Here is a 12,751-nt window from a genome sequence, read left to right on the forward strand (position 1 = left end):
CAACACTCCACCATTAAGCCACGAAAAGCATCAGAGAATGATCAGAACAATGAAATTATTGTGTTTATGATTTTAAACCAGGTTCTGTGTCGTTTGTTTGACTCACAGGTTCTCCAAGATATCTTATTTGCTTCTGTCGGTTTTAATGGATTCCGAAAGAAGTTGTTGAGCAGGAAAATGCAATTAAGCATTTACAGTGGAATATCCGTTAAAGAATCATTCTTGGTGTTTTTAACATGTTTTTGTGGAATTTTTCTGATGATGGACTAAGCTTAAAATTGCGTTTCTGAGTATTTCCACGAGCTCCCTGCTCTGCCCCATTCTGATGCATCCACTTGCAGACTAACAGATCCATGAACCTCTTTGTTTTCCTCGTCTGTGCTGGAATCGGGGTCAAAAATGTTCAGCTGGATAGCTCAGATGTGGCTCGCCATTTTGTTGCATCAGCAATGACAGGTTGCATGTGTGAGGGGCTGTAAGCTAAAAGGAGAGCGTGTAAACAGAGAGCTCTCAGTAACGGGGAGAGCAATGGGGGGAGGGGGGGGCAGAGTTGCTCCTTGCCAATAGTCCCGCCCACATCTCAGAGGTGAATTTCTAATGAACTCCTGCCACTTTTTATGTAGCTAACAACTAAGTTTTGATCAGCAACTTCGATTTACACGAGCTTCTGAAACAGATGGTGACGGTTTACTAAGAGTGGAGACTAATAAATTAATGATCCAATTTATACAACTTAGTTCTACAACACAAACAAACATGTTCTATTGGCGGCATAAACACGTCTGTCTGTCTCCTCAGGTCTACCTGAAGGCCCCCATGATCCTGAATGGGGTGTGCGTGATCTGGAGAGGCTGGATCGACCTGCAGAGGCTGGACGGGATGGGATATCTAGAGTATGACCAGGAGAGGGCGCAGGTATCTTGTCAGAGTGACACATAATTCGCAGTTTATTATGTCCCTTATGTCTTCCCCATCACTTCTCACTGTCGTTGTTGTCAAAATGTGTGTGTTTGTGCGTGCAGCACGAGGACGCTTTGGCCCAAGCTGCCTTCGAAGAGGCCCGCCGCAGAACCAGAGACTTCGAGGACAGAGATCGCTCTCACAGGGAGGATCTGGAGGTGAGACCGCTGGGGGCCTTGTTTTCTGATCCTGCAGTCTTTAAGATGCTAAAGTCTCACAAAGCCAGCTCTCCATGCCCATGTTTTTATCCACCCAGACCTGATGAGATGTCTAAACCCTCCATTCATCAGAGTCTGCATCGTCACAGTTCAGAAAGAAAACACAAGAGTTTCTTTCATAGCGATTTGAATATATTTGATTATTTTTGCTTAACTCCCTTTTTTAACTTTAGGAGATCACAAAGGATAAAGTCTCATTGAAATGCTGGGCTGGCTTTGACAGACTGCGTTTTTTTTTTTTTTTTCTTCTCATATTCAAAACACATTTGAAAGGACTTTTGTGCAGGAAAAGCTTATTTAAAGAGGCCATATCATACAGTTTTAGGACTATCTAATTGTAATCAGAAGTACTTTTACACTAACATGGATCTTTCTTTGACCCTTTCTACACCTTAAGAGTCTTTTAACTTGATTTATGTTTACAAGTGGGATCTATCTTCAGAAATTTGAGGTAGATTTTTAAACGGACAAAATGGGGCTGTGAATCGTTCTGTAGACACAAGGGATGCCACAATTCTAAGTTTACAATGTTTTCATTGAAAATGTCAAACACATATTGTGCTAAATTTAGGAAGGATTTGATTTCTATTGTTTTATTACATTATTCTAAGCTTAGTATGTATGAGTTAACTGAAAAGTTTTTCTTTATTGTTATTTTCTTATGAACAAAGTAAAACAAATATTTTTTTTGAATTTTTTGTTTTTTTTGTCGTTTTTTTGCAAGGTACAAATCATATATCGATGCAAATAAAACCACGCAGGACCCAAAAATCGATGTGAGAACTGAATCGTGGGAAAAGTAAATTGTTGCATCCCTACTAGTAGCCGTAGCTTTTTTCAGCATTCTCCTGGCCTGTTAAAACACTTTATGTTTAAAAAATCAGCTTTTGGGCCAAATCTAACTTCATAAAAAGGTTTTGTTTTTGAAGCTGAACAGCTGTGTTTCTGTAAACTTGATCAGATACGGGGTGGTACAAATTTCCTTTCAGAACGAACTTTGCTCCCTTTCACAGTCAAAGGCACAAAATAATCTAACAAATTGTGATGTTGCTTCATCAAAGCATCACAGCAGACACATATACACATTTCACCAGGTGAATGGTGAGACAACCAACCCTGCTGTTGGTTGTACGGCCCCCTGTGACCTGCTAGGCTCATATAACAGTTAGAATTTTTTGACAAGAGTTAGCAACATCCTTCCTGTTTAATTTCCTAACTTGAAACTGGGTCATTTTTAGGAGAAGATTAGGAGCAACTTCTGCATCTTAGAGGCAAAACTTCTCAATTTTAAACTGAATGATGTTTAGAAAACCACGATCGGCCTCCTTAAGTAAGACTTCAGCTTGCAGTGCTCTGGTTGGCTTAAGCTGTGCGATGTGTGCTTTGTGTGCTTTTTTTGTATTTCTGAAATGCTGTTAAAATCATACGTTTAGTGCATGATCAGTTTGAGAGCCAATCGAATCTGATTTGATGAGTTTTGTCAGAAATCCCGAAAGCCTCAGAAGGGAAAGGAGTTTTCTCACTAAAGCCTACAAAATAGGTTGTTGTTAATTTAATTTTTAACAATTAATTTGTTTTTGTCTAACACACATATTTAATACCCTCTTATTCAGAAAATATTTACTTGTAAGTTACCGATTCCTCAATGTGTTCAGAGACAAACTCACTTTCCCAGCAAGGCTTTGGGGAGATCAGTGGCACCTTTTTAAGTTGACGCCTCACGAATGAACCCCAAATTGTTTATTTTTTAGGACCCTGTGGTTTCTAAAATCTGGGACTGATGACACACAGACAGAGAGCCAGCAGAAAAGAACAGGGTCTGTCTCCTTCACTTCTCACATCTATCACACTGTCATGCACTAAACCACCTTGTGCACGTGTGTCCATCTGCTTCATGTACGTCCGTCTCGTTCTGTCATGAATGTGCCTGCTCCGTTGTGGATTTCAGGGTGGTGAACTGTGGTTTTTAATGCTTCAGAATAGAAGGGCAGAGGATTCGGACACACACAAGTACACAACAAGCTTTGCAGCACGAGCTGCCACAGAAATAGGAATAGAAAGACAGAAGGAAGAAGGAGCCGTTAACTGAAGGTCGCCTTTCATCTGACTGATCTCATGTTTCTTCCCAGAGGCTCAGAGAGAAAAAGAAAACCTTGTCTCTGAAACAATATCAGCAGCTTGACTCCTGAAACGCTCTACTGAAGGAGCTTTGTGTTTGGTGCTGAAAATCATTTACATGCACGTTTGGCTTCATAGAATGAAACTTGTGTCTCATCTAAGACTGTAAAATCTCATTTTCATAATATATCCAGTTTGGCAATTTCATGATAAAGTTGTTCTTTTTTATTTTCTTCTTTACAATAATGAAATACAGTTTTTTTTAGAAAGAGTTTTTTCTGACTGTATTTTTCGGACTATAAGTCGCAGCAGCCAAAAAATGCATAGTAAAGAAGAAAAACGTAATAATTAAGTTGCACTGGAACAAAAGGCAGACGCTTCTGAACAACTCAGCCAAGCTAGCGTAATGCTGCGTTCACACCAAACCCAGTTTGAATGTCTTCATTAACTACACGCTCCTGTCGCGTGTGGAGAAGCTACTGTTTAAAGATTTTAGCCTTTTTGCTTCATGGAAGCATTGACTCTAAATCTAATATGTAAATAATAATTTTTAGATGTTTGTTTTAAAATCCTAAAATACTCCAGCTCTTTCATAATGTAGCCTTCTCTCTCTAAAACTGTTTTACTAAACTGTCATTCTCTTGTTATTATAATATTTGTAACATTTTGAATTTTATTTTCTATTTTGTTTGTCTTATTTTAAACGTTTTTTCTCTTTTTCAACCAACTATAACAATGTTTCATTTCAGCTGTTTAGCAAAAAATTTAACCTTTTTAACTTTTATCTGAAATGCATTTATTTTAAAGTTTTTCACAGCTGTTCTTTTTTTGCAGCTCATTTCGTATGTAGCATTTTCTTAGCTTTGTTTTGTATCTTCAGGATCCTCACTTTAGTCTTTTTACTCCTTTGGCTTTAGTGTAATTTAAAAATGAGTGTTTCAGATCTTCAGGGAAATAAATATTTGTTAAAAATTAAACTTTAGTACTTGAAAGGATGCACCAGTGTTGATTTAATGTAATTTCAAAATTTATTGAGATTAAATGTGTTTGTCCTGAATTATTATTCATTTTAATTAGCTTTTTTGATTATTTTTTTTAACGTCATTCAGCATTAAGTCAGCTTTCTCAGACATGTTTATTCTAAAACAGCGTGTTGCATTTAGACACCGTCAGGAGAGGAGGATGAAATTGTTTCACTTTTAACATTCACACATTTTTTTCTGGAGGAAACAGATGTTCCTAACTATGAAAGAATTTCGCAACATCCACTCAAACGCTGCAAACTCAAAAATGCCCAGAATTACCACTGAGTGCAAAAAGCTTCAAACCCAATGAGGAAGAGGAAAATGTCTCCCTTGAGGCCACAAGAAATTCAGGAGTTCCTGTTTTTGCTTCTAAATCTACCCCCCCCCCCCCCCCCACAAGAATGAACACATACTTTTATTTTGAAGTTCAGAAAGAACATGTTGTCTTTTCTTGAAAGATGGGTTTTCTCTGCCACCTCTTCTTCACATATATAGTAAAACTTGCAGGTATATTAATTGTAGACCATAGATGTTCTTCTCATTCAAGGTCAATGGGGGGGGGGGCTGTCACAGTGATGGATGGAGAAGGAATTGATTGGGAAGAAGCCTGCCTTTGAATTCCACTGTGGCTCCACGCACACGCATGTCTTCGTGCAGTGTACGGTCTTTGAGAGGACCTTCATTAGCGTAATGCACTGTCCCCCCACCCCCCTCCCTGCATGCCTTGAGTCAAGTCCAAAAATTAAGTCTTGAATCATTTAAAGTTCCAGCATCAACCCACAAAAAAAAAATGAAATGAAATAAAAACATTCCAGGGGTCCAGCAGACAGAGTCTCTGAAGGAAATGATGGGCTGGCACTGAAAGTATTAATATATCATTAGTATTGATTTCCCCCCACCCCCCCACCCCCCACCCATAGGCTTTGACTAGCAAACAAATTCACAAACTCATTCAGTTGGCTTGCAGCTGTTTATGTGGACAAACTCGCAGATACAGCAAATCAACTTCATGTTCATCTGCGCACACACAGGCGTGCACACGCACGTGCACATGCCTCACCAGTATTGAGTTGTGGTTAAGCAGCCTATAGCGGGCCTGCAGCCTTCCATTTGTGTGTGGATCAATACAAAAATGCTCTCCGGCCCTCATGATTAGCAAAGTTCACTCCCTCTTGCAGACAAACACATGCTCTGCCACGTCTGACGCTTGAGCTGCGGCTCTCTCATCAGTGCATCTGTGCACGTGGGTATGTGCACGCAGTGAAGAGAAGTTCAATGCATTTAGTGGTTTTAGGGAAGAGGATTTTGATGACAAAGTCCAAGGAGAGCCACGTACAACAGTATAACAACATCTCTGATGTTCCAAAAGCAAAAGTAAGATCTGATCAAGAATCAATGGTTAGAAAAAATCATCTGGTTTGCCGCAACATTCTCTAAATTGTGAATAAAAAACAAAATAAGATAAATCCTTTTTTATCTTCAGTTTGTACTTCAAGCACTACTTGTACAGCTCCACCAACAGACCTGATTGCATTCAGTTGGCTGCTAAGATATTTAATTTAACCTCCATTTTAACTGAACAAAGTATCTTGTGAATTCAACTTTGTGAGCCTAGAACTTGATGAGAATTCACAGGTTTCATCCTCTGTATCCACAAACTGATATATATTTTCCAATCAGACGATAAATCAGGGTTAGTTAACGACAGAAAAACAAATTCCTTTGAAACACAAAAATAGGCCACAAAATCAAAGACATCCAAGTATTTTATAGGCAAAATTAATGATTTCGATAGCAAAAGTTTTTTAACAAATTAACATTGTTAACCAAAAAACATAACTTTCTCCTTTTTATTTTTCTACCTTAAGCAAATAAGAAAAACAAAAATTTAATGACTAAACACTGATTAACATGTCAGTGGATAACAGTCCTTAGAAAGATATTTTACGTCTTCAAACTATAATTTATTCTTTGGTGGTAGTTCAAATAAGACCCAAAAAATACAAAATTAGAAAGCATTTCTAAATTTAAAAAATGCATCTTAGTTTTTCCCAACTTTTATGAAATATGTGTGAGAAACTAACTTATAATGTTTTCTTTATGCCCTGATTTATGAACAAATTCAATAAAAAGACCTTTATTGTTAAGAAATTTAACTGGTATTAATAGTATTCATTATTATATCATTAAATCCTGACTATTTTATTTGCCTCTAGGGAATTTGAACATCACTTAAATGGCTACACAGAACTTGTTAGCTAAAAGGCTCCTCAAAATATAAAAATACACTTATATAAAAATACACTGTGCTATGAAGATTTTCTGTCTTCACATAAAAAAGTCAGAAATCTGGAATTAAATTATTGCTGCTTCTCTGTAATCTTTTTAAAAACATTTTTTCATTTTTAGTTTATTTTATACTTTGACATCAGAAACAAAAATTCTGCATTTAAGGAGCAGTACAAGTTATTTTTTTTTATATACATAGTTTTAGACCAAAAAAATCTGTTAATAAAAGAATTATAGGTATTGGTGATGCATTTAATCATTTTTTTACACAAAGATTTTGATTTTGATCATATTTTTATATAAGTCAAAAGTGAAATGGTTATTCCAATGATTAAGGATTATTTATCAGGTGTGAGCTTTATGTGGATCCATAAAATTCTGGGAGAAAACTTTATATTAATGTTGCTCTTCAGAAAAAAATAATAAGTAGAAAACATAAATTGGAATAAAGTAATTTACAACAAAAAAAACAGAACTTTTGCACTAGCCAGACTTAACTTGGCTTCCAGCTGCTGCTTTCAACAATTTTTCTCTGTTTACAACATTCAAACATTTTTAATGGGACAAAAACGATTGACACCACATGCAGTCAAACATATAATAGCCACCTCATGCAGGCATCGTAGAAGCTGCTCATTTGCATTTGTCCTGGGATACAGTGTGAAGCCTGGATGTTACCAGCTAGCTCCAGACTGTGGCAGTAACATGTTTGTTAAAAACGCTTCACACAGGGTTTTTGCTGTAACTGAGCCACATGTGAGCATTTCAAAGCAGCAGTTTCCATCAAACATCAGAGATGGTTTCAGACGAGACTGTCTGGCTGCAAGGAGTCAAAATGGCAGCATGACCTGCTGTGTGTGTGTTTGTGTGCATGATAGTCAGTATGTTGCTATTATGGTGAGTCACTGAGATGACACAAACTACATTCCGCTTGAACTAAGTGACCCCCTTCACTCTCCTGTCTGCGTTTCTGTCTGCTCCCCGCCTCACCTCCACTGCACCTTCTCACCTCTTAGCCGCCACATTCCTTGCTCAGCTATCACCCAAGTGTAAACACATGACCACAAGTATGTTTTTACAGCAGCACGAGGTCATACCATGGCATCACAAACATGCAGTCACGACATATTTTTAAAAAACATGTCAGCCTCATAGTTTCTTTTGATGACCTAATGATCCAGTTTATGCATGCGTGTGTGTGTGTGTACCTGTATTTGGTACCTTGTGGGACTTGTTGATTTGATGAGGACACAGAGGAACATCGCTTAAAACATTTCTTATCAAGTTTAGGTCTAATAAAGGTGGTTTAGGTTAAGGTTAGGTAAGCACCGAACATGGTCATGGTTAAGGTTACAGCTTGAATTAAGATGTGCAAATTAAGGACAGTCAATGGAATAGCCTTATAGGTGTAGCTATGCGTGCATCTGTTAGACAGTCTTCATGCTTGAGTGTTTATCAACCTGCCAGATGCCATGACTAAAATATCAGCATCAGTAAAGTGTATAAAAAGCAGCACTGACCTAAACTTCTTCCAAAGCCTGTTGTCTCCCTCTACTGGCAGTTCAAAGAATTGCATTTTGATTAATTTGATCACTTTACAGTTTTGGATCCTTTGTATTTTATTTTTTTAATCTTATTACATTTTATTTAAATTAACTGTTGACTAACTTTTACTATGTCTTATTTAACCAGGAAAAACGTGAAAAATCACCTTTAAAGCTAATTCTGATCTGTAACAGCACATGATTACACCCCGATCCCCCCCCCCCCACACACACACACACACACACTTATGGAAAGCAATAAGTACTAACGGCAGACAACTTAAAGCAAATTTTGCTTTTATTTAATCAAACGCAAGACAAATGTAACCCCCATTTCTGGGATGAATAATAAATAAATGAACACACTCTTGGAATCAAAGTCCCAGCTGTGCTTTAAGTCACACTTTGCAGTCTAGACTAAAAGGAGACAAACATTCACCTTGAGAGTAGTACCATTTTCTAAAGGATTTACAATACAGCTCATGTCTGGGGTCTAAGGTTTTAATTAAATTAATAAACCCCGTCTTCTCCACGGTATATATGGGTACCATGTCTTTAGCTATATGCAAAGTGACCGCTTCGGTGATTGTTCTACACCGTGCACCCTTCCTAGGGATGGGTACCGAGCCCCGGTATTGAACGAGCCCCGGGGCAACATTCTTCAAGACCGCAGTATCGTTAAGATCTGACCTCAACGGTTCTGCTAACTGTACTGGAGAAGTCGCATTTTTTTGGTGTCCCACAAGATATAACCTAGAGCTGTGACGGTGTGGGATTTTTGATCACCGCGCTGATGAAGCAGCAGGAGTCGCGATCGATAACCCCCCCCACCACCCCCCGCTGCCGCCGCAGAACACAAAATACAAGTAATAATTACAACGCAGTATTCTTTATTAACAAATAACAGTAACAACTAACTACAAACTATCTAACTAATGAACTAACTATATAGGTGTTGTAGAATGACTATGTGTATGTGTGTCAGCGGGCTGTGTGTGTAAGAGGAATGAGCGCGTGAGCTTCCCACTCTCACCGGTAGCCAAAAATGCGCCATTACACAAAAACTCGATTTAGTTATTTTTCAAATTGCCCGGAACCAAAAATTCAAATTAATTCATTCAATCGATTTTTCTGCCTTTTTTCAGGCCTAGACTGAATACGTTTAGAAACTTCATCCAAAGACATTTTTGTCATTTATTGCTATGCTTCTGTTTTTAAAATGAATAAATAAACAGACATTAGTAGGATATTTAGCTCTAAAACATGAAAATTATTTTATGTCTCCTTTAAAAGGTTTATAAAGTGAACAACTGAGATGGATTAGTGCTAGTTTTAAATTTTTGAAAGTTATACTTCATGCAGTGTTTTGCTCCTGCTTCTTTCTTTTTTCTTCTGTCCGTGTCTCATTTGTCCCTCTCTTTCCTCTCCTTTTCTGCTTTCTTTCATCCTCCTATCCCTGTCTCTCCCCAGTCCAGACGACAGCAGGACCCCAGCCCTGGCTCAAACATGGCCAACGCTGACATGGAACACAAGATGCGCTGACGAGGAAGAGGAAGAGGAGCAGAGATCTACGGCTGTTCACTTTCAACACAATCAGCTGGAAGTCACGTGAAGCCACAGCTGCAGAATGTTTCACATTATGCTTCAGTAGGTTTAATGTGATCCTCTTCACACGCTGATTTGTTTCATTTGAACAAAAAATTGAACTGATTGAATTGAAAGTGAATATAAGCTTTGAAAAGAAGGACTCAACAGTAGGAGACCCAATTCTGCCCACATGTATAAGTGTTCAATTGACAGTTTTTATACACAAAATGATGATATCTGTTCATGGAAAGAAATAAGACAGAAAAAATATAATGGAAGACTTTAGGGGGGTGAGGAGGAGGAACTAGAAGAAACTGAAAAAGAAGATATTGTAGCTCAGGGTCACTTTCAGGTTTCAGCAGCTGAGTCAGCGTTAAACTTAAAGCAAAGGAGAAAACCTCCACCTCTGTTAATACGGCTGTGTGTCTGAGCTCACTGCCTTTTCTGAGACCAAAGTTTGCTTTGCTGGAAGAATGAAAATTTTGTTTCCACAACAAATTTTGAGTTAAAATAAAGAAGAATGGCTTACGCTGAGCTGCAGGGTGAAGAATTATTTGCAGTGATTTATAAATGTATCTGAAAACAGATTTTAGAAGCTTTAACTGCAATTCTGCCGCTCAGTCTTTGTCTCTGGAAGCATGTGAGGAAGCTCAGAGATCATTTGTCTTCCAAACTGCATTTCGGCAGAGCCGAAGCCTCACCCCCCACCCCTCCATTCTTTACAAACAAGCTCAAATTTTTTTTCATGATTCGTGAATTTTAGCACAGAACGGTGTAAAGTTACAGCAATGTTAACAGATGGAACCCAGTTGCTCGGTGATGAAGCCCAAGCCGAAACAACCGGTTGCATCAAAACATGCAGGAAACATCAAAATGAAGCTGTGTAAAGAGAAGATGCCTGTCCAGAACCCTGCATCGCTGCACGGAAGCAGCGCTCTCTTTCCCGCCCCGTCACAGCACCAGTGGAATGAAATGTTTCTGTGAGTTGGAATCCTGCTTTTGCTAGTGTGAAGGTCATGATGTTTACTTTTTGTCATCTTCTCTCCTCTGCGTGTGCATTCATTTTGGTGTCAGCTTTGAACAGCAGTCACACCTTCTTCTATATAAATCTGTTTTTTTTATTCTAAATTTCTCCACAAATTTGGGAGATTGGACAACTTTTTCTTTTTTGCTTGCATTTTTAATGTTATATTTAATGAAGATGCTCGACACATCATCAGCTTTCCTGTTTTATATTTTGTGACTTTCTGAAGAAGATTGTTTCTTTTATTTTGTTTATGAAGCTCAACGGTTTCATCTTATTGTATCCGACACATGTATATGTTTTCAATCTGATTTTGTTCTTAACTTAAAAAGCCAACAGATGATTTGTGTTTGTACGTTTATGACCACATGTTTGTAAAATTTTACAAGAAGCTTTGGATTAAACCAAAATTACAATAAAAAGTGAAAAATATCTGATAACTCAGAGAACGTTACTCTTTTTTTGACACAAAATCAAATTATTCCTGAATTGCTGCTTATTTCCCAAAATATTCCTGATGTCAATCCCACTGGAATCTACAGTGGTGCTCTAAAGTTTACATACACTTGTAAAGAACACAATGTCATGAGCTGTCTTGAGTTACCTGTTATTTCTGCAGCTCTTATTTTTCTCTGATAGAGTGATTGGAACAGCCACTTCTGTGTCATTAAAAGCACTTATGAAGTTTTGTACTTTTATGAATTTTATGGGTCCATTGAAAATGTGAATAAATCTGCTGGGTCAAAAGTTTACAGCTGCATGAAGGAGCAATTTTGGTGACTTAGAAAGTTGTGTCAATGACATGAGCTTCAAAGCACGGTCTCTTAGCTTCTTGTGAGTGACGTTTAACGCCTCGTGACTAAACAAAGGGCACCAATGTGAGTGTGCACACCGACGCGAAAAACGCCACGTGTCAAAGCGTCATTTTTTTAAAAACGCCTCGGGTTCGTTTTTTTGGTTTGACGCGCCGCGTCAAAAACTATTCGACCAATGAGAATGGCGCTTTTGCACACGTGTCTGGAGCTTCTGAAGTTACAGTAAAACAACTTGGGGGTGCTCAAACACAAAACTGCCTTTCTGAGCACACATACCAGCGAAGAAGATAGACGCCAAGTAGCGTCTACACTGCCGCAAAGAAATAATGACGGACATTCTAAAATATCCCCAAAAAAACGCTCATGATACATTTTCAGCTCTTGTACCAGTCGATAAAACTCCCCATGTTCTCTTCTCGTAACTTGGATGTACCCAAAATCGCGTCTTTTCCGCCGTCTTTCATCATTCAACAGAACAATAATTTCTTCATCGCTGGAACTGGAGCTGGAGCTCCTGGTGCTTGAAATATTCATGTTTTCTTTGTATGATTCTGACAAGCACGTAAATACTTGCTCTCTTCTTCTGGGTGAAAAGCGAGTTTAATAAGCGTAAAGTTGTGCAGCGCCACCTTGTGTACAGGAGTATTTCTGTTTTACATTAAGCGCCATCTAATGTCAGGGAATGAAATTGCATGTTCGCTCGGATCTTCGTCAGCGAAAATCGCCTGGGTGTGAACACAAAAGACGTGTTGAAAAACGCTGGCGAATAATGGCTGGCGAATATTCGTCCCGGTGTGTACGGGCCTTTACAATGGGAAAGTCAAAGGAGCTCGTCACACACCAGAGAAAGCAAATCATTGACTTGAACACATCAGGAATGTTCTCTCAGTATATGGGATCTGAACCAGGTCCTTTTCACGTTGAAGCAAGAGTGCTAGCCATTTCACCACTGGCATGGTATGGTAATCCAGCTCAGCACAAAAGGAACAGCTGGTTTGGTATATGTGCTGGACTGAGGAGCCAATGGTGCGAAGCTACAATCTGTGGGATCATGACTGAACGCCTCTAAGTCAGAATCCCGCCTAGACGTGACGATACTAGAGCGCTGCGGAACTTCGGTTGGCTCTGGATAGCCACCCTTGGCCGGTGTGGAGAGCTGTTCGTAAAAAAG

The 12,751-nt window shown here is 38.7% G+C and overlaps 1 protein-coding gene across 4 annotated transcripts in view; it reads left to right on the forward strand.

Moving 5' to 3' along the window:
- The window catches only part of cbfb (core-binding factor beta subunit), a 41,470-nt gene extending 30,265 nt beyond the window's left edge, over positions 1-11,205 (forward strand). The window contains exons 4-7 of one of the 4 annotated variants that reach the window (XM_023955988.1): positions 799-915; positions 1,023-1,118; positions 2,930-2,995; positions 9,625-11,205. In XM_023955988.1, the coding sequence (XP_023811756.1) occupies positions 799-915; positions 1,023-1,118; positions 2,930-2,959 (243 nt within the window). In that variant the 3' untranslated portion in view covers positions 2,960-2,995; positions 9,625-11,205. The remainder of the gene's footprint in view (positions 1-798; positions 916-1,022; positions 1,119-2,929; positions 2,996-9,624) is intronic. The other 3 variants (XM_023955989.1, XM_023955986.1, XM_023955987.1) reach the window with 3 other exon arrangements.
- Positions 11,206-12,751: the final 1,546 nt, after the last annotated feature.

This window comes from Oryzias latipes, chromosome 6, assembly GCF_002234675.1.
Source record: "Oryzias latipes chromosome 6, ASM223467v1".
NCBI classification, from domain to species: domain Eukaryota; kingdom Metazoa; phylum Chordata; class Actinopteri; order Beloniformes; family Adrianichthyidae; genus Oryzias; species Oryzias latipes.